General features: G+C 46.2%; 6 protein-coding genes across 6 annotated transcripts; 4 read left to right on the top strand and 2 right to left on the bottom strand.

Moving 5' to 3' along the window:
• Positions 1-643: 643 nt before the first annotated feature.
• BP5553_05904 (MFS general substrate transporter) lies at positions 644-2614 on the top strand (the record flags this gene model as incomplete). Its single annotated transcript, XM_032014527.1, has 5 exons — positions 644-802; positions 858-1251; positions 1390-1562; positions 1614-1964; positions 2015-2614. 5 exons carry the CDS (start codon positions 644-646, stop codon positions 2612-2614), a joined length of 1677 nt encoding a protein of 558 aa, XP_031869208.1.
• Positions 2615-4051: 1437 nt separating this feature from the next.
• On the top strand, positions 4052-4723 carry BP5553_05903 (uncharacterized protein; the record flags this gene model as incomplete). Its single annotated transcript, XM_032014526.1, has 4 exons — positions 4052-4176; positions 4212-4405; positions 4464-4609; positions 4718-4723. 4 exons carry the CDS (start codon positions 4052-4054, stop codon positions 4721-4723), a joined length of 471 nt encoding a protein of 156 aa, XP_031869207.1.
• A 938-nt stretch (positions 4724-5661) lies between these two features.
• Positions 5662-10036, top strand: BP5553_05902 (Uncharacterized protein; the record flags this gene model as incomplete). The annotated part of the gene is made up of 3 exons (XM_032014525.1): positions 5662-6539; positions 6661-6814; positions 6893-10036. 3 exons carry the CDS (start codon positions 5662-5664, stop codon positions 10034-10036), a joined length of 4176 nt encoding a protein of 1391 aa, XP_031869206.1.
• A 3814-nt stretch (positions 10037-13850) lies between these two features.
• On the bottom strand, positions 13851-14864 carry BP5553_05901 (Uncharacterized protein; the record flags this gene model as incomplete). The annotated part of the gene is made up of 1 exon (XM_032014524.1): positions 13851-14864. One exon carries the CDS (start codon positions 14862-14864, stop codon positions 13851-13853), a length of 1014 nt encoding a protein of 337 aa, XP_031869205.1.
• A 597-nt stretch (positions 14865-15461) lies between these two features.
• On the top strand, positions 15462-18359 carry BP5553_05900 (Uncharacterized protein; the record flags this gene model as incomplete). The annotated part of the gene is made up of 1 exon (XM_032014523.1): positions 15462-18359. One exon carries the CDS (start codon positions 15462-15464, stop codon positions 18357-18359), a length of 2898 nt encoding a protein of 965 aa, XP_031869204.1.
• A 1274-nt stretch (positions 18360-19633) lies between these two features.
• BP5553_05899 (Uncharacterized protein) lies at positions 19634-20726 on the bottom strand (the record flags this gene model as incomplete). The annotated part of the gene is made up of 3 exons (XM_032014522.1): positions 19634-19795; positions 19843-20402; positions 20465-20726. 3 exons carry the CDS (start codon positions 20724-20726, stop codon positions 19634-19636), a joined length of 984 nt encoding a protein of 327 aa, XP_031869203.1.
• Between the last annotated feature and the right edge of the window lie 128 nt (positions 20727-20854).

The following is a 20854-nucleotide window of genomic DNA, read 5'->3' as shown; positions in this document are numbered from 1 at the left end:
TACAACACAATCGTACTTGAGCGCAAAGGACATTAAAATCCAGACCGACGGTCCAATTTCGGGTAGAGTGTAGATGTATTCTTTACTAAAAGGTCGTGTTTTTGAGGAGTATATGACTATAGTTCAGAACTCCAATCATGTAACTCTTACGAAGTGTTTTTTGTCCATGGGTTGGATCCAATTCTTCTTCAAGTATTCAATATTTGAGTGTCGTTCTAGGCCATGCTTTAGTTTATGTGCCATTCTATTGAGTCCCCGGAGTTAGCCTTGGCTGCAGCTCGAGGTAATCCATCATTGACGTGATATGTATCATACCATTAATCTACCTTGTATTCAGCTTGTTCTTCTTCCTACCATCTTTCCTTGGGTCTTGATTACGAACGGATTCGATTCAGGATATCACTTCACCCACCGACGTCATCTCATTGAGTGAATAAATCTGTGAGCGAGCATCTCACGTTTACTGAGTCACATATCCTCCATACCTTGCGTCTGGCTACGCAGCTAATACAACCGCAAGCTAAAATATTACCCACTCACACCACCGCGGTGAGCGTCAATCAATACACCGGAAATAAGTTTCACCATTGCGCAGATCAATCGATATCATCATCCATTACTCTCACCAGGCTAGAACTTTGAAATGGAGAATAAAGATATCGAGAGGTGTACGGCGAGGGACGTAGAGGGACAAACGACGACACAGAAGCGGAGCTGGCGATTCTATGGGACCTTCGCATGTCTGGCCCTTCTAAACTTCATATGCGCAATAGACGCTACTATCCTTTCGGTGGCATTACCAGTAAGCCACCCACTACTACGCTTGAATATCTGCTGATCCTCAATGCTCATAACAGACCATTGCCACTGACTTGAAAGGCACCACGGCTATTCAAGCCTTCTGGTGTGGAACTTCTTTCTTGCTAACCTCGACCGTCTTTCAGCCCTCCTGGGCGTCTTTTTCACATATAATTGGACGGAGATCGGTGTTGCTTACCGCCTTGGTGCTCTTTACTGTTGGAACTATAATTGCATCTGCAGCCAAGCATATCGCATACTTGCTCATGGGAAGATGCGTTCAGGGTATTGGAGGCGGTGGACTGGTTAGCCTCACCTACGTCGTAGTTTCCGACATGGTTACATTGAGGGAGAGAGGGAAATGGTTCTCAGTGATATCTTTACAATGGGCAATCGGTAGTGTTGTTGGGCCTGTGATCGGAGGGGCTTTCGCAGAAAAGACGACATGGAGATGTAAGTTTAACCCCTTCTTTTTGTGATTTGCTTACGAGGCTGCCGGGCAAGACATAACCCCCCTAATATATCCCTTGAGTTGTTTGCGGCTATTCATGTTCTTGGCCAAGCAACTACTAACTTGCTGCCATTTACTAGGGATCTTTTGGCTTAATTTACCTTTCTGCGCAATTGCTGCGCTGGGTATACCCATTTGTCTTCGACTCAACTCTCTTGGAGGCTCAGCTTGGACAAGATTGAGGAAATTCGACTGGCTCGGCTCATTCATATTTGTAGCTGCAGCTACGAGTTTCCTAATTCCATTGACATGGGTGGGTCATTTCCCCGCGAAAGCCTTGATATTAAACTAACAATAGATGCAGGGTGGGGTTATGTATAGCTGGTCAAGCTGGCGAACGCTGGTACCACTGGTTCTCGGACTTGTTGGTTTGGCTAGTTTTATCGTCTACTCTATATATGTCTCCTCGGAACCACTCATTCGCCGGACCCTTTTCAATACCCCCACAGCTGTTGTTGCCTATATCGGAACAGTTCTCCACGGAATCATAGTATGGAGCATACTCTATTATATGCCTCTTTACTTCGAAGTAGTTAAAAACTATAGTGCCATCACGTCGGGTGTAGCACTATTCCCATTTACATTCACAATATGTCCAGCGGCTATCGTGGTCGGAATTGTGATTACTAAAACCGGTCGGTATAGGCCCTCGATCGTATGTGCTGGCTGTATCTTTCACCAGAAAACGGGCTAATCTAAATGTAGTGGATCGGTTGGTTCCTTACAACCCTAGGTATGGGTCTCCTTATTATCTTGAAGGAGTCGACAAGCACCGCATGCTTCGTGTTCCTCTCACTTGTAGGTGGCTTCGGAACGGGCATGCTATTCTCTGCACAAGGTTTCGCAGCACAGGCTACTGTGTCCAATCCTGACCTCCCGTTCGCCGGTGCCATGTACTCGTTCTTCCGCGCCTTCGGACAAACCCTGGGAGTCGCCGCTTCGGGAGCCATATTTCAGAATGCTTTCAAGGAAAGTATTTTGACGACGGGATATTCGGAATATGCAGAAGACTGGTCCCGCGATGCCAGTAGTTTCGTGCAAGTTGTAAAATCATGGAGCAGCCATGAAGAACATGCTCCTATGAAAGCAGTGGCCGTGGCAGCATACATCAAGAGTCTTCAGATGGTTTGGGCGGTCATGTGTGTGCTAGCCGCAATTGCATTGGGCTGTTCCCTTCTGTGGATTGATGAGATCAGCTTGGAGAGAGAGCTGGAAACCGACCAAGGCTTTATTAACCGTCCGAAGAAGATATCACTAGAGTCCAAGGAGGAGCGTACGAGTAGTTCGAGTCATCGAAAAGGGTGAAATGGGCATACGGAGTCGTCATATTTCGAGATTTTAGATCAGATTCGAAGACAACGTCTCTCCCTTTTAACAAATTTGATAGAGAGTGGAAATTTATATTTAATAGACCGATATTGATGTATACTTGGGCGTATTAGTATCTCCGCTCGGCGGAGTAATAAGCTACGCCCGCAAATTCTTAGTGCTCTTAGTATTTTGATAGGATCGTGACGGGTGAATCTAAAAGCGGGATACTAGCACCAGGAGCTAGTTCGAGGGGCTATATAAAGCAAATCACTCGCACCTATTCCAATAATTCACCTCGAGTATTCGCTAGTCAATTTCGTCGTGTGTCTACTTGATCCCCCTCTCAGAAGCTGAGCAACTAGTGTGTCGAGGACGGCTTTTGCGAAGTGTGGTCGGAGGGGGATGAGACTCGCTCGAGTAACTAATTCCAAACACAACATGCTAATAAATACTCGAGAATGTGCATCATTTCAAGTCGGTGAACCAGGTTTATTCCTGACAGTATGCTCTACGAGAGGTATAGATGATTCAATATCCACTCGGCCTGCGTCAACGCGGCTGTATAATACCCCAAGGCCGCGGGAGAGTATTCTGTTAGATATTCGCGAAGGCAGGATACGAGCTGCTGGTTACTTCACATGCGCTTGCAAACTTCCGTTTTTCACCTGCCGATGAACTACTGCAAAGCGCGCACATCCTTTGGCTTGATACTTATATCATGTAAATGTACATGACTTGTTTTGCTACAGTATAAGTCCTCGCCTTATCTGCAGGTGTGGGTGGCGGAAATGGGCACGACGGACGTAAATTCCTGATCATTTAAGCTCTGATTATGTCGAAGCAAGCCCTTATCTATTAAGGGGGGAATGTTTCGCCGACCACGCTCTGCACACATTACCATCTACACATCGAGTCGCAGGTCTCAATTCCATACTAAGATGCTATGTTCCTTCTGGTCCAGATTGTCTCGGAAGATGTCCACAGATTCCAAACCACAGCAATACGAACAGTTATTCCGTTATACTAGTGGGAGGTGGGATGTGGGATGAAGAGAAGGAGCTTCGTGAGAGATATAAGAGGTTCGACGTTGAAGAACTCAAACGCATTGCAGCCGAGAGCATTAGTGTAAAGTCTTGCGTCTCAAGGATCAAGCTAGGTGAAGCTGGGTACAACAGGGTCTTTAAATTGGTGATAAAAAATGGTTCCATTGCGATTGCACGCATCCAATTTCCCAATGCTGGCCCAGCATTCAAGACTACCGCTTCTGAGGTTGCAACCATGGAGTTTGTCAGTCACCCCCCAAACTCAATTGGAGAAGCAAATTCTAAAATATCGCTATCCTAGGCTAGAGCTATTCTAAATATACTGGTCCCTAGAATCTACGCCTGGAGTGCGGTGACCTATAATCCCGTCCAAACTTAATATACTATCATGGAAGAGGCTCCTGGAATATCGGTAGCAGATATATGGAAGGATATAGGGCTTGAATCGAAAGATAGAATCATCGATGCCCTAGTGGCTATTGAGAACAAGCTACTCTCGGTAGCCTTTACACGGTTAGTTCCAGGACAGTACTCTAGAATTCTAGTAGCCTAGTTAGGTATGGCAACGTTTACTTTGCAAGAGATTCATTCCCTGGATGCGAGAAAGCAGAAATATCTAGTAGTAGTAGTCTTCCTCTGGAACTGAAAATGGAGGTCGAAGAGCGATTCACGATTGGTCCAGTGGTAGAGCATGTGTTTTGGAAGGAGGATCGGGCATCAATGCCAATCGAACGGGGCCTATGTAAGCAATCAAGCAGGGTATTATATATAATAAAGATCACGTACTAATTTGTATATAGGGAAAACTGCTCAAGATTATCTGAAGGCTCTAGAAAATAACCAATATAATCAGACACGCCAGAATCAATCCTGGTTAACCATCTTTGCACCATCTTTCTTCTTGGTAGGGGCCAGGAATGGGACTTCGATGAAGCAGAAGACTTTGGTATATAATATTCTTTGTTTTTTATTCACACGAACGATGAATAGAACTGACGTTTGCCAATGTGTGTTGAATCCAAAGAAGAATATGTGAATTCAGCATTTCGTGTAGGCTTAAAGCTAGAATTCGCATTGTTGTATGGGTTACATCCAGACAATAAATATACACCTGAAGAGACGGAAAGATGGTATAGTCAGACACCATCGCAGTATATCGGGGAGTTAGTTCGAAACTACCATGCTTTGTTGCTGCGTTTGTGGGAAGATAGAGCAAAGGACAGACTACCGAGAGGTTCGAAGGGGAAAGAGGGGGAGATAGAAAATGTTAACACATAGATTAACAGGCTTTGCGGGGCAAAGACGGTGGTCGGAATGCATGTGCCATAGGAAAATTAGATGACAGTGATAGGACCTTTCGAAATAGGAGGTGGGGGGACTGGATATGGGACCAGTCACATCGACAACGTAAAGAATATAGTGGTCTTCTTGCGTGACAGAAGGATGAAGCGGAGTAGATTATACTCCTTTATTATTATTATTATTTCAGTATAAGAGAGAGATACTAAGTTCAAGTTAGTTTATATTAATATAACACACTTTAAGTTCCTATTAAAAATACCCATCAAATTTAAGACGAAAGTCCAAGTAATAACAAAATTATATCGATTCCAAATTAAGTTTCAAATAACTTATAGCCAGACCCTGTTTGGCCCTTGTTAGGGGCTATCCCAGCTCCTGTGACCGGTTATACCAACTACGTTTCGACGTTTTGAGGGAGGACAGAGGATCAGAAACAGCAATGATCACGTGATCACACATTCAATCCTCTTGCTCTAATTCCGGGTTCGGTATTATATTTCTAAGTGTCATGGCAAGTTGATCTTTCTTTTATACCTCAAAAACTTTCCCAGTGAACAATATCAAGTACTAAAGGCCGGTGAGGACCATCCATTTCGGGTTTAGTTCGGCAGACCAATGAGTGGCTCAGCTTCTTGGCCAAGATTTCAACGTCCGTCAGCTTGGAGAGCCTAGGCTTATGCAAGACACTAAGAGATTATGAACTCCCAAAAGCCTCGGAAGAGGTCGAGATGGCTGTCGAAGGTCTTTGGGAAGGAAGAGGCCTCGCAACCAGGCCAAACCTTGAAGCTAGCAGCAGTGGGGCCCAGTTCCGACCAAGCTTTCCCGCACGGGGCGACCCGCAGGTTGAAGGAAGCGACTGCAACGTCCGAACCTCCTCCCCCGCCTTACACTAAATCTCATGAGAATACTACTCAGAGTGTTACGATAGTCCAGACAACTGAGACGGCAGATTTATCCCAGAGCTTAAAGCCCAAAGATGGGGCCCACCCAGGCCTGCCTGAGGGGAAGGCTGAGGATCCACTGGCTTCAGATGTGAAGGATGCTTCCTTCTCTGATATCAAGGACACTGAGCAGCCCAAACCTGGACGGATGTCTGGTCTCCAAGCACTTGCCAATAAAAAAGAAGACCTAAAAGCGCCAACTGTTGCAATTCTGTCAGCACCAGCGGTTGACACTCGCAAGACAGCGAAAGGCTCCTCTCGTACTCAAAAGGCAGGATTCAAAGATGAAGAAGCCGTGCCCCGAATTCTTGACCCTAAGGTGTCAATGTACAGTGCTGGGTTGTGGGAGAAGACGTATACTCAAGTGTCTGGCAATGAGAAGCACAAGGAGCTTTTCATTAAGTACGAAGCCATCTTAGACGAAAACTCTCCCAGCAAAGCAAAGAATGCAAGCTTCCCTCAGAAAATGGAAGCAAATGTACAAAAACAAATCAGTGTCATGAAGCAAAAGCAATGGGTCCTGCAATGGGATAAGAAAAGCATTGTCATTCGAGACCAAGCAGAGAGAATTGTGAAGTTCGTGCAAACTTTCTCGGCTTTGGGGGATGCAATTGCGCAGATTGATCCTATTCAGTTAGTATATTGTCCTCTTGATTTTACGAATCCAATAGCTGAGCTCTTGCAACATGTCTTGAGAGTTCGGCTTCTTGGCCTTTGGATCATCAGTTGAGAATATATACTAATAAGCGGACAGCGCTGGGATCCCTTGGGCGGGAGTTTGTGCGATGCTTACGCTCATTCTGAATGATTCGACGCAGCATCAGGATGTCCTTAATGGGATTGAGGATATATCTACCATTATTGGGAAGTACATTGCCATTGAGGATGTTTATGTGCAGAGCTGTGAAGTAAGTCCCTGCTCGGAGAGTAATGTCGCCTTTGAGAAGTGCATTACCAATGTATATTCGAGTGTGCTACTCTTCCAGGTCAAAGCTGCTCTCCATTTTCACAGGCCAACGGTGGCCAGAACGGTATCGAATATTGTCAAATCCGTCGATTGGACGGAGCTACTCTCGAAGATAAAGAAATGCGACACAGAATGTCTAGCTATGGCATCAATGGCAGGAACGTCGAATATGACAAGCGGAATCAGCTCCATCAGCGATAATATCTTGGACATCCAACAGAAATGGAAAGAGATCGAGGACATTAGTGCGATCGTCAAGAAGCTCGAAGCTGGCTGGGAGAAGAAACAGAAAGACATCAAAGCCATGATCGAATGGATATCAGAGGTTCGAGTTGGGATAGAGCATGAGCGAGCACGAACTAGTCTGGGAGAAAGATATTGGAATTCAGGCCAGTGGTTCTTGCATGGCTCGGATTTTAAGAGCTGGACAGCCTCGGTTCATGGGAGCTTCTGGTTGCAAGGCTCTGTTGGAACTGGAAAAACGAGTATTGCTTCTATTGTCATCAATGAGTTGATTAAGTCGGGTGAAAATCCAAGCGTTGGGTTCTTCTATTGCCGCGCCACGGGAGAAGTGCCGAATAATCCAACAGCCATCTTCCGAAGTCTTGTGGCTCAATTCGCTTCCACTATTGATGGTGATGATGTGTATCCCGTCATCAGAGACTGGTATCAGAGAGAAGCCAAGCACTACGTCACTGGCAGTCGGCTCACTATCAGCCAGTGTGAGGATTTATTGGTCAAGTTAATGACACTACGAGGGAAGACCCTCATTGTGATTGACGGAATTGACGAATGCAGTGCCCCTATGGAGCTGCTGAGATCTCTCTATGACGTTTGGAAGAATTTTCCCAAGCTCAAAGTCTTCTTGACAAGTCGACTAGACGTTGAAATATCAAGTGTCTTCCATAGGATACCAACAGTACAATGCGAAGTCTCCAAGACATCAGATGATATCAGGGAGTACATCACCCAAGAGTTAAATCGAAAGGAGAGGCGAAACAAGAAAGTCATCACAGACGAGCTAGCTGAGCGTATGACCAACATCTTGGCCAAGAGAGCTCAGGGAATGTTCCGTTGGGTCGAACTCCAACTCGACCTCCTTATTAACTCAGAATGGCGCATCAAATACCGCAAAGACTTTGAAGACCGTCTCAATCAACTCGAGCATGGATCCGGCCAAGAGGTCCTCGACTCCCTCCGAGAAACCTACGATCTCATCTACGCCCGCAACACGCAAGGACCACATAGTCGCCGCGTCGCAGAAAAAGCGCTCAAGTGGGTCCTATGTGCTGCTCGACCTCTTAAAATCTGGGAACTGGGTGCTGCGGTGTGTGTTGATGGAGAGGATAAAGTCAAGACAGATTTGATTGTCGCTATATGTAGTAATTTCTTCACCGTTGATCCGAGAGGCGTTGTGCAGCTTGCGCATTTGTCGGTGAGGGAGTATTTAGAGGTTAAGGAGGTGGATGGGAGGTTGATTTACTCACCGGAGGAGACTCATGCTGCTGCTGCCTATACTTGCTTGCTGTATTTCAAGAACACGGCGAGGCTTGTGGCAGAGCAGAGAGAGTATGATGTTGATGTTGAGGAAGTAGAGGCGAGTGATGAGGATGAGGATGAGGACGAGGATGAGGACGAGGAGTCGGATGTCGACGATGACGCCAGAAAAGAAGAAGCAAGTGAAGTTGATCCAACAGCGAGAAATAATATGGCAGAAAGAGATTTGATTCAAGAAGATGCAGATCGCGTATACCGCGAAACTATAGAGGCTCATAAAACCGCCTCTTCCCTATTCGGAGAAGAAGGGGAGGATGCGAATGCTACGAAAAGTCCGTACGACGCTCCCAATGCCGATTACTTCGGCCTCGCAGACGAATACCTGATGGCCGACTTAGCACCCACACTAGAGCCTAGAGAAGCCATCAAGCGCTTCCAACGCTACGCCTCCATATATTGGGCGACGCACTGCGAAGCCGCGAAGAAATTCCGCACTAATGAATCCAGCACCCTCAATGAGCTATTCTGGGAATTTTTAGAAGATGATGGAGAGAACCCTGCGTTTCAGCAGTGGACGACCGCGCTGTTTAACGAGTCAAAATTGGCGAGCTTGCCGACCATTCATCCTGCCCCAATGATTTTCATACCGACAACTGCCCATCAGCAGCAAATTCTCGACGCGGAGCCTATGTATAATCGTTGGGCGGAGATCATTGCGCATGTTGGAGGGTTGCAGCCCCTGAAACCGAGCGTTTCACTGATAGCTTGCTCCTATGGCTTCATTGATGTCTTGCAGGAGATCTCGGAAGATGGCTCGGCGCTGGTAACTTGCAATCACCAAGGTATCCCAGGAATCGTGCTCGCTACACGGAATGGATTTAATGAGGCCCTTGATCTCCCAATTCCCCTGGATCTTGATCTTGATGTTCGAGACAAAGAGGGCCGTACTTTGCTTCACCATGCAGCTTTCAACGGCTCCTTGGAGCTAGCGCGTATACTGCTCGGCTACGCTCATAAGGCCAGCCGTCGAAAAAGCAAGAAGGCACGCCAGCTGCGAGTGGACGTGAATGCGAAAGATTTATGCCAGCGTACACCTCTACACATAGCAGCACAGTATGGACAGCTCCAGGTGCTAAAATTGCTGCTACAAGAAGAAAAGGTGGATGTCCATGTAAGAAACGATAACGGCTATACAGCTTTGGGGATGTGCGCCACTAGGCCAGAATTGGCAGGCCTCTTGCGAGCTGATACGAGATATAAGGTCGAGGATGAGTTTGAATGCGACGGGGTAGGGGATGGCTACTCTAAGAATATCACGGCGTGGTATAGAATGGATAAAGTCCCATGGAAGTCGGATGAGGTAACCCAGGAAGCCGAAGGACCACCGGAAGCGATTAAAGGGTCGCCTCATATGGAGGGTAGGGAGGAGGGGGGAAATAACCATGGCAAGGGCAATGAAAATCGCGATGCTGCGTCCGAGAAAGAAACCAAGATCAAGAGCAGTGGATGGGGTGCTATCGCTGCTGGAATCGCAGGCACAAGTGCCGCAGCTATCATCAGAACTTCCGAGAAGCCGGAGAAAGAAGGGGTTGTTATAGAAGGAGACCAAGGACTTGGTGGGGATGGGATATTGAGCCCTATGATTAGGGTGACGTATCATGTGTAACGGGTTGATTTATCAGGGAGTGGGCGATGAGGAATGAGAGTCAAGTGATTTGGTAGAGTGGAGACTATGAATGTAGTGACTATGAATAGCGTGAGGGCTGATTGGGAAAGAAGTTGGGGAAAGGGGGTTTAAGAGATGAATGATTGTAATAGCTGAATAAAGCAAACATAAAAAGACCAAATTTCAGTTTCAGTTAAACATAGGGGAGGTGGCCGTTGAGCTAATCTGATAACAGAGATCCCATTCTAATTACCAGGGACCCGTTCTGGCCCATCTCAAAGACACACAGAGGGTGACTACGAGCTACTACGGGTGGTGACCAGAGGCGAGGATCAAAGCAGCGATGAGTCACGTGCGACCTGGCTTGGCGGGCACTCAGAACAAGTTAATCTCAGACGACATTTAGCAGACTGTCGTCTCCAACATAGTTAGTTGGCATCGCCGCTCTGCCCAGGCGCTACTCACCCTCGCCTCACCCTCTACTCAAGTTGCTCAGTCATATTCGCACTCTCCCTTTCAATGACTAATCGTGATTTACGGTTCTACTATACAAAAGCTATCGCCCCTATACAACTTTATTCGGAGGACCTAACCGGCTCCTAGGGAGCTCAAATAGGAACCTCCTAAAATGCTTTTTTGGATCTCTTAGAGGAAATTTTTGCGCAGTCGCCCCGGGACCTAATTCGGCTCCCACTTACTCTAGCGTACCCTATACGCCACTACCTGAAATTAATTTTATTATTTGGAGTACTACAATTGCGAGTATTTCTATTTGAAATACTGTACCTCGAAGTAGTTATATCTAAAGTATAATACCTTAATATACTACTGGATAGTATATGTACTTAATTTATACTGTAATTCAGACTATATTATCTTAATGTATACGAATTGGGCCTATCTACGAGGTTTGCACCTTTCCCGCCTATTTTTCCCTAAAATAAGTAAGGTATACCTAATAGTCGATTTTTAGTAGCTTTGTATAGAACTACGTAATTTCCAAGAAATATGAAGAGGCAGAATTATAGTTTAAGTATTCAAAATATAATCCAAATACTCTTATTCGACGTTATTATATAGAATTAAAGCACTATAACAAGAACTGTGATTTTTTATTTCTGCGTACTGACCAGGTCGCTGACTTTTACCAGATTAAGTAGTTGAGTCAGTAGCCAGTTCGGGGGCCACCAACAAACATGTTCTTATAATCTAATGCTCAGAATTCCCCTGACACTCATATCGCCCTTTATAAGAAATACCTCAGTCTCTCCGTATATTCCCCCCAAAGATGAGAGGATAGCTCGGTCCACTCTTTGGTATTGCGATATATATGCCCTAAATCTCTTCGTCAAAGATGATCGAATCACTAGCCTTATTGATTGCCCATCTGTATGGGCTAGTCCTCGGTTCCTTCAACACGGCTATCCAAAGCTCGTGAATTACACTGGCGACGTAATGTTGCGACTTCCTAGTAATTACGAAGAAATAGAAAAGAACAAAAAAGAACGGATCGTAAACCAGGTTGAGAGATCCCTTGTATAATATTTATACGAAACAGAAACCAAGAAAATAGATTCGTTGTTTGTCGAAGTAAGCGGTCTCCCTCATGGAATTACAAGAAGACAAACAATCGAATTCGCTAAGGACACTTAAGACAGAGATATTTTATCCTTTAAGCAGTATCTAATCAGATTAAAGAAGTGTGTCCTACTATCCTTATTTTCACGAAATAAGCTAATGAATATGCTAAGGCATTGGAATAAAATGAGATTCGATGTTCCTTGCCCTATCCATTTTACTAAGGAAGATTTACAGAACCATATGCGAGACGGTGAATGATGGAACGAGCAGGCCGATTTCTGGGATAGATTGGAGGGTTTTATTGCCCGTAACGGGTGGATTTCGAATGAAACTTATAAAGCAGCTCTCGAGATGTTTGCTGAACTTGGAGAGGAGGGATTGAAGCAAATGACTGGCGAGGAAAGGGAGCATTTTGAGAAGCAGAGCAGGTGGGTTAGGAGAAATCAATAGGAAATGTACAGTTTTGTAAAATCATTAAACCTGCGTATACTTCCGTCGAGTTGGCACGAGCCTTCAGGAAGTGAGAAGGTGGAAGGTTTTGGATCGGCAAATGCGCCTACTTGTCTAAATTTAGGAATATCTGGAGAAGGATCGCCGTCTTTGTTGTCGATTTGGGCTAATCTATTACAGGTGCAATAGTTTTTTGCAAAGTCTTCTATGAACTAATCACTCCAACCATCCACTTGTCTACAGCGCTACGAGAAAACTGCATCTCAGCATCACTAAAGACTTATCGAAATCTTGAGATCCATGCGATTATTGAGTTAGTGTTCAAGCTAGTCGGCACGTTATACAGGAGCAGGGTAGCGTTTGATCCAGAAGTATTCAGGAAAATCACAACGCATTTCCAGATAGCGAAGTGCAATTTGTATTCTCAGGTATTAGAGTAATAATAGAACTGAAGAGATCCGGCAGCCACATCTCTCTTTTTTACAACAACGATGCCTAGCTCGCGTTCTTTTGGGCCAGTGCGAAATTATTTATTTCTGATTGTAATATTTGCAATACCCCCACTCTATTTATTGAATAAGAGTGCGCAAACTCCCGCAGGCACAGTCACAATGCTGTTGCTTTTTATTTCATCGTCGCTCCGGGTGACGTTTTCTGTAGAAGTATAGAGAGAAGTTAGCATATCGAATATCTCCGATTATGAGAGAGCCTTATGAGATCTTTGACCCATATGCTAGTGACATCCTCGACTCTCATCCCTTCTTGATTCACTTTCTTATCTTGCTTCCTCGCCATAATATTCGTAATATTCGGCTACTCCTGCAAGGAGTTCCCTCGTGGTGAAACAGACACTGCTGTAACGATAGCTTTCGAGTTGTAAGTCCGATAGGTTGTGAGGAGTTGCATATAAGTTGAGGCTTTGTATTGCTGCTCAACTCGATAGAGTTATCGCTTGCGAAACAACTCAGTGGACTCGTTCTTCTATGGCCCGGTGGATTGAAACAAGAAGCAGTATCATCATCAACGGCACAAAAAATTGTTCTGTTAATACCGCAGCCTTCTGCATCAACATGATATGGAAGCCTTCTCGGAAACGTTACTAGAGCTCGCAGAGGCCCCTATTTGAAGCCCAGCTCGATTATACCTCAGTCACCATCTATATTTGTGCCGGGAATCCCTTTCTGATCAGGAAAAGTGATCACCTCGTGATCGTAATAGTTATTAGGATTATAAGTCGAGGAACAAGCCAAAGTAGTAGCTATAAGTAGATAAACTAGAACTCCGCCTAGTAGCCTAGATTAGACTCGGAGAAGAATTAATTAACTTAATTACTTTAATACCTCTATTCTAAGTCCTATAACCTAACAATAATAGAACCTTTTTAATATAACTAATGCATTGTTTAACTAATAATAGGATTAAAAAGTAGACTTTTAATTTAGAACTACGAGCAGGTAGATCAAGAGCGCATTGATTTATAAAATAATTATGATTTGTACACCTAGTTAAATAGAGTCGGGTGATATTAGGCTGTTATAATAGTAGCATCCTTAATAGACTAACAAAAACGGCGCTGCTTCACTAACATTCTGTCAGCTTGAGACAAAATAATAGAATCGTCCAATGAAGTGAAGTGGTCTACTATCTAAATGAGCGGAGAGTGCTTTTTATTTTACATCTATCATAGAACCCCCCATCATTCGTCTTGCTAATAGACGACGTGACCGGCTATCTAAATGAGTGGAGAGTGCCTGTTATTTTACATCTATCATACAACCCTCCATCATTCGTCTTGCAGCATATCTCCCAACATCTCTTCAATATGATCCCACATGGTATAATGGCTTTTTCCCTCGTACTCCTTCAGCACGGCATTTGACAGCCGCGCAGCCATATAGCGCCCCATCTCAGGAGGCGTATTGACATCCTGCTTGCCATACCAAAGCCTAATCCCAGGATACTTAACCTCGTCTAAGTCAAAGCCCCAATGCTTTGTGGCTAACTTGTTGTCCTCCACATAACCTTTCGAGGAACCCTGTCTAAATACCTCCCTGTCGATCTTGACAAGTCCCTGAATAACTTCCTCGCTTCCCAAAGCCTTCATATCTATCTGTGGCAAATACTTGATCTGCTTCCGAATCATGTCTTCCGTCTTCTCCGGACTTTCCATCTGAACCTTAGGAACAACATATCGATCGAAGATCTTCGCAAATACCCATGGATGCTTCTCCCATACCCGGAGCCCGATACGATTAAGCAGGCTCGCCCCGTCCAGGCCCGCCTCCCATGGCCCGACACCAAAACCAATGCCTACCGAGCGAAGTTGATCTCGCGGTAGTAGCTTCGCGCAAGCTAGGGCATATCCTGTGCCACCACTGACGCTGAATATTCGATATCTGCTAAGCTTTAGATGATGTATTAAACATTTTAGATCATCGACCCAGCCAAGCACAGTGCGATTGGGATGAAACGTCGACAACCCAATTCCTGGTCTGTCAATGCCGATCCAGCGGATATTGAGCTTCCTAGCGATTGCCTGGTCGGAAGGCAATAAGCACGCATCAAGACGGGTGTCGGGAATTCCGTGGAGAAAGATAAATGGATGGGCGTCGGGAGCCTTAGAACCGTACTCTGCGTACGCTAGATTGCGACCGTCAGGAAGCTTAAGGACCCGGCAATCATCAGGAACAGGATATCTGAGGTATTCCCGCGGTACGGATTCTAGGGTTGCAGCTACGCTATGGCATTCTGGTGTACGATTGGGAAAAGGAGTATTTATTGTAGATAGAGACGGCATGGATTGGCGTGCAACGGGCCCTGGAGATCTCGAGGCACACGAAGCCAGACCCGTAAGGCTTCTCCTTGGAGCCAAACGAAGAGCCATCGGAAGCAAAACTGCAAGTTAGTATGTGCGTACTCGTATATAGTAGTCGTGAGCTCCAAACCAGCACTACGAAGTGTTAAATAGTGAATCTAGTAATGGTCCTGCTGCCCAATGACTCACGATACTCCCCTGTGTAGTATTAATAGAATGCCTAGGGAATATGACATCGTCGTCATGGTACGCGGACACACCCATCTGCCCCTGACTGGAACCGGCCCGGACCCGGACCCGGCGCGTCTCCCGAACATCGTCGAACCATTGCACACCAACCAAGAGTAACTCCAGGAACCTGGAAAGTTATTATCGACCTGTACACACCCACTGGTGGACAGTTTACCGTGAATGCACTGTTTTCACTCGTTAACCATCATTCTTCTCATTAGTTAAAATTTGAACATGCTCTAAATGCCCCTGGTACTGAAAAGAACTCCATGAGTAAACGTACTCGTACATCCGTCTCAGCTTTGGCCAGACCGGTCGCACACCTCCTCGACCAGAGATAGCATCACCATGGATCGCCGCGACGAAGCAGGGCAAAGCCGGGAGGGCCTTCTCCGCTCGTACAAACGTGGAGAGAGCATCCCAATGCGCAAATCTCTTGAAGAAGCCTACCGCTCCGACAGCGAATCCGATCTAGACGCCACGGAATTTCTGGACAGCGAACCCCTCGATACCAGTTCGAAGCCTCCTCCCCCCGCACACCAGCCAGCTACGTGGCTGCGAACTCTGCAAAATATATGTGCTCGACGGTCGAAATGTATTCTTATGATCATTTTCGTTCTCATCATCTTTTGGATGATACTGGGAGGTGGGGGTTTGTTTCTATACAAACAGAAGCCAGTGGATGGAGAATCTCCGCCATGGTATCCGACACCCCCCGGAGGGACTGTGGCACAATGGAGCGAGAGTTATAATAAGGCTGCGGAGCTGGTCAAGAAGATGACTCTGGCGGAGAAAGTGAACGTTACAACTGGCACTGGGTGGCAGATGGGACTGGCTGTTGGAAATACTGGTCCCGCAATCCATGTTGGATTCCCGGGATTGGCATTGCAAGATGGTCCTCTTGGACTGAGATTCGCCGACAATGCCACAGCGTTCCCGGCTGGAATCACGGTGGGTGCGACTTGGAATAAGGAGCTCATGTATCTAAGAGGCAGGGCACATGGGAAGGAGGCACGTTTAAAGGGGATCAATGTCTTGTTAGGACCATGCGTAGGACCCCTTGGAAGAATGCCAGCTGGAGGGCGAAACTGGGAGGGCTTTGGTACCGACCCAGTCCTGCAAGGCATTGCTGCTGCTCAAACAATTAAGGGTATCCAGGAGGAGGGTGTTATGGCTACGATCAAACATTTTATTGGGAATGAACAAGAGCATTTCAGACAGAGCTGGGAGTGGGGCTTGCCGAATGCTATGTCATCGAATATTGACGATAGGACCCTCCATGAGATGTACGGATGGCCGTTCCAAGACTCAGTGAAGGCAGGAGTTGCCAGCGTCATGTGCAGCTACCAGATGCTCAATAATTCATACTCCTGCGGAAACTCGAAACTGCTAAATGGCATCTTAAAGGATGAGTTAGGCTTCCAAGGCTTTGTTCAATCAGACTGGCTTGCTCAACGGTCCGGCGTTGGAAGCGCGCTGGCGGGTTTGGATATGACCATGCCTGGGGATGGTTTGAAATGGGCATCCGGGAAGTCACTTTGGGGCCCTGAGATGAGCAAGGCAGTTTTGAATGGATCTTTACCAATCGAAAGGCTCAATGACATGGTGACAAGGGTTGTCGCCGCGTGGTATCAGCTAGGCCAGGACGACAAATCGAAATTTGATGGACAAGGCCCTAACTTTTCATCATGGACAAATGATAAAATGGGTGTCATCAATGCCGGAAGTCCTGATGATAAAGACACAAAAGTCGTCAATAAGTTTATCAATGTCCAAGGAAGTGGCGAAGATGCACATTCAATCATTGCACGACAAGTTGCTGTCGAAGGCTCAGTATTGTTGAAAAATAAAGACAACGTTTTGCCCTTAAGCAAGGACGGCTGGCCGTCTGACCAGGGTCACGAAATTAACATGCGAATTGGGATTTTTGGAGAAGATTCAGGAGAGGGTAATGGTCCCAATGCTTGTCCCGATCGAGGGTGTAACCAAGGCACACTTGGTTCTGGTTGGGGCTCTGGTGCCGTCGAGTTTCCTTACTTGATTTCACCGGCGGCTGCTCTCAAGGAAGCTTTCAACAAAGACCGTGTCTATGTGACAGACTACCCAACAAACTCGCCGCCTTTTAAGAGCACACCTGTTATTCTTAAAGACCAGGATATCTGCATTGTTTTTGCCAATTCCGACGGCGGCGAAGGATATATTGCGTCTGAAGGTATCAGTGGTGATAGAAATGACTTATATCTTCAACACAACGGCGACAATCTCATCACAGAAGTCTCAGAAGGCTGTGGCGATGGACGAGGTAGCACAATTGTTGTGATCCATTCAGTTGGGCCTGTCATTCTTGACAAGTGGATCAACCTTCCTGGTATCAAAGCGGTGATTATGGCCAACCTTCCTGGTCAAGAGAGCGGCAATGCAATTGCAGATATCCTCCTCGGGAAAGTCAACCCCAGCGGCAAGCTTCCCTACACGATCGGTAAATCACTAGATGATTACGGCCCAGGAGCTAAGATATTATATCATGCCAACGGCGTAATACCGCAACAAACGTTCTCTGAGGGATTATACATTGATTACCGACACTTTGACAAATTTGGCGTGGAACCAACCTATGAATTCGGATACGGGCTCTCATACACTAAATTCCAATTTGCCAATCTCCGTGTCACGCCAGTCCTCCCGAAATCCAGCCTTCCTGCCCCCCGACCAACTGGAATCGCTCCACCAAAATTCGAAGATGTTATCCCGGATGCTAGCGAAGCTTTACTTCCAAAGGGGTTCAGAAAACTAAAGAAATTTGTATATCCTTACATTGATAAGCTCTCCGACATCAAGAAAGGAAAGTACCCCTACCCCGAAGGGTACGATATCCAACAGCCTCCTTCCCAAGCTGGTGGCGATGAGGGTGGAAACCCCGACTTATGGAATGTTTACGCCAATGTATCCGTCGACCTCACGAACGTGGGCCCACGTGGAGGAAAAGAAGTCGCCCAACTCTACCTCAGCTTCGCCGATTTGCAAGGCGAGGCAAAGCATGTAGATTTTCCACTCAAGGTGTTAAGGGGATTCGAGAAGGTGTATCTAGAGCCGAATGAGACGCAGACGGTGCATTTCAATCTTACGAGACGCGATTTCAGTTATTGGGATGTTGTGCAGCAGAATTGGGTCATGCCGACTGAAGGTAGCTTCACTATCCGAGTGGGCACAAGCTCCCGAGACTTGAGGCTTACGGGGTGGTATTGAGATGATGGTAGAAGAACCGGCACAGGATGCCTTGCTTATGACGGAGTTTGGAGTTGCAAAATGAGCGATATTTTCTAAAAGTGCTCCCTATCAAATACATAATCATATACCCGACGGTGTTATCTCTACGTTTGGGTACCTGTTTGGCTAAGAGCAAAAGGCGGTATTTTCGATACCCTTTGAAGTGCGACGAATAACATCCTAAGGGATATAAGTTGCAAGTCTTATCATATCCCGGTGAATACGCCGCAGTGCTTCTAGCCATGTTAAAAGCCTAGACTCCGTAAAGAACTGTCGGTATCTTGGCTTTAGTCCTGTCTAGCGCTCGGTGATTGAAACGTAGATAGCACGATAAACTGTCATATTGGATATCCCTCCTCGCAAACTTGAGCCTGTCTACCTAGGTACTTGAGGCTCCCGTTGACCTACGCCGTCTATGAATCTCGCTTAAAAAAGGGGCGGGAGGAGGGCCGTTGATATACTCGAGGTGCTATATCTCCCTCCTTTACGTTCTAAATTGCTTAGGAGCTTACGGATAGCGCTATATATGGCAAGTTAGACCAAGAAAAAAATCAACTGTGATGTTTCATCCAGTATAACCTAACAAACTCAAAAGCTTCAGTTTTTACTGTTTGGATCCTGGGATGTGTGTCACCACTGTCAGCGTTTGGACTCCTTTTTAGAGCCATGTCTTTGTTATAGAAGATAGAAATGAACTCCCAATCTCTCATTCAATGTGCGATAACCCAAAACCTCGTTGTTTTACTTAGGTACCTGACTATGGACATCAACCATTGATATGGTGGGAGGTAGCATGGAGACATGCGAGGCAGCCATTAGATCTAAATACCTACTTTAACTATCGGCATCCTATTCATTATCCTTCTGCCTGGCTACTTACGGTCATATGTCATATGCATGTATAATTCAAGAATATTTCTGTTCGCGTTATCTTTAATAACATAGCATAGTTGAAAATGGCCGAGGAAGAAGAGTTGGTTGCTTGGGGCAAGTTCCAACACCTAACTCATAAGAGCGGCAAATCACACTTTCTTTCAGCGTTAAAGGGCATAAAGATGGCAATTTTTGGATATAGCATTTCAATTCATTATTATAATACAAGCTCTACGACTCAGTTTAATCGATTAGATATTGAAACGCCGCATTTGTTCGGGCCATGTGCTACCCTATCTGCCATGCCTTTTTGATCACCATCGTCACCTTCGCCGAGGTCGAGACGCCAGAAATATGCGTTTTCCCATCCAATACCAAGCTCACATTGACGTGAGGCCCCACATGAAAATCAGTTGTACAGGGTATGAATATACGAAGAGGAATTGGGTTCTTCGGCTCTTTTGAGATCGCGCTACAGTCTGCATTGCCCCTCTCTCGTCGGTGGCATTTTCTGGGAGGAGGACGTATTTCAGGGATCGTAGCTGAGCAAGTTAGTAAATATCATCTCGGAGCAAAGTATATAACTTACTAGGAAAAGTGCGTTGGCCAGAAAACAGTAGGCAAATATTGTCCATCCAAGCCAGCCGCCTGTTCCTTGCCCCCGGTTAAATATCTCACTCACAACTAGTGTGACGATCACTCCGACGAACTTGTATCCTGAATAGGCAACCAAATCCAGGAGCTGAGAGTCGTTCGCGATCGATAGGAGGTAACATCCTAGCTTGAGGCCGAGAATCTCAATACCTACAATGAAAAATGCCCACGTTGCCGTATATCCTAGCAGTTCTGGTTGGAATGCGCCTCGAAGGCCGGCAAGGAGGGTCGAAAGGAGGATATATGTCACGAGCGCCATCACTGGGATGTACATATCCGGACTGTTTACATCGTCTCGAGGAGGCATGAATTGGCCGTTTGGACCAGCAAGCTTCCGTGCCCAAGGTTTATGCCTCCATGGCCATAGAATAAGGACGACTTTGTTGACAACATAGGAGTTGGACACGTTGAAATAGTGTTTCAAGGCGGATACGTTCACGTAGCGGCTAACGTTCTGCTCTAAGTACTCTGTTCCGTGCTTTAATGCAGATTGGCCTATATTGATCAGTCAGACTATCTCTTCTTGCAAAAGTATTGACGGATCAGGGAGGCCAGACCAACTTGAAAGCCCATTTGTGCTGTCGGGTCGTTTATGAATCCTCCGTATGCACCAAAGGCATTATTTCCCCCTTGAGCCTGGGCCTGGGGTTGGGACTGGCCATGGGGCTGGTAGGGACTTCCATAGCCAGAGTGTTGGTGCTGCGGTGCGGGAGGAGGTGGTGATCGCAGCTGGGGGACTGTCGAAACATGCTGCGGGACTGGGTGATGGAGAGGAGGAGATGTGGCTGGCGGCGGGTTTCCGAACTGCGATCGCTGCATCTTTGCGCTTTACTCGGGGGACTATGATCAAGGCAAAGATGCGTTCGTAGGTGGAGGTGTTGAGGGGCGGGTGCCTATATATATCGAATGCTCCCTGATGCGCGGATTCGATATTATTGTTAGAGAGC

The sequence above is a fragment of the Venustampulla echinocandica genome, assembly GCF_003357145.1.
Source record: "Venustampulla echinocandica strain BP 5553 chromosome Unknown scaffold_3, whole genome shotgun sequence".
Lineage (NCBI taxonomy): Eukaryota > Fungi > Ascomycota > Leotiomycetes > Helotiales > Pleuroascaceae > Venustampulla > Venustampulla echinocandica.
This window is presented reverse-complemented; position numbering and strand designations above follow the sequence as displayed.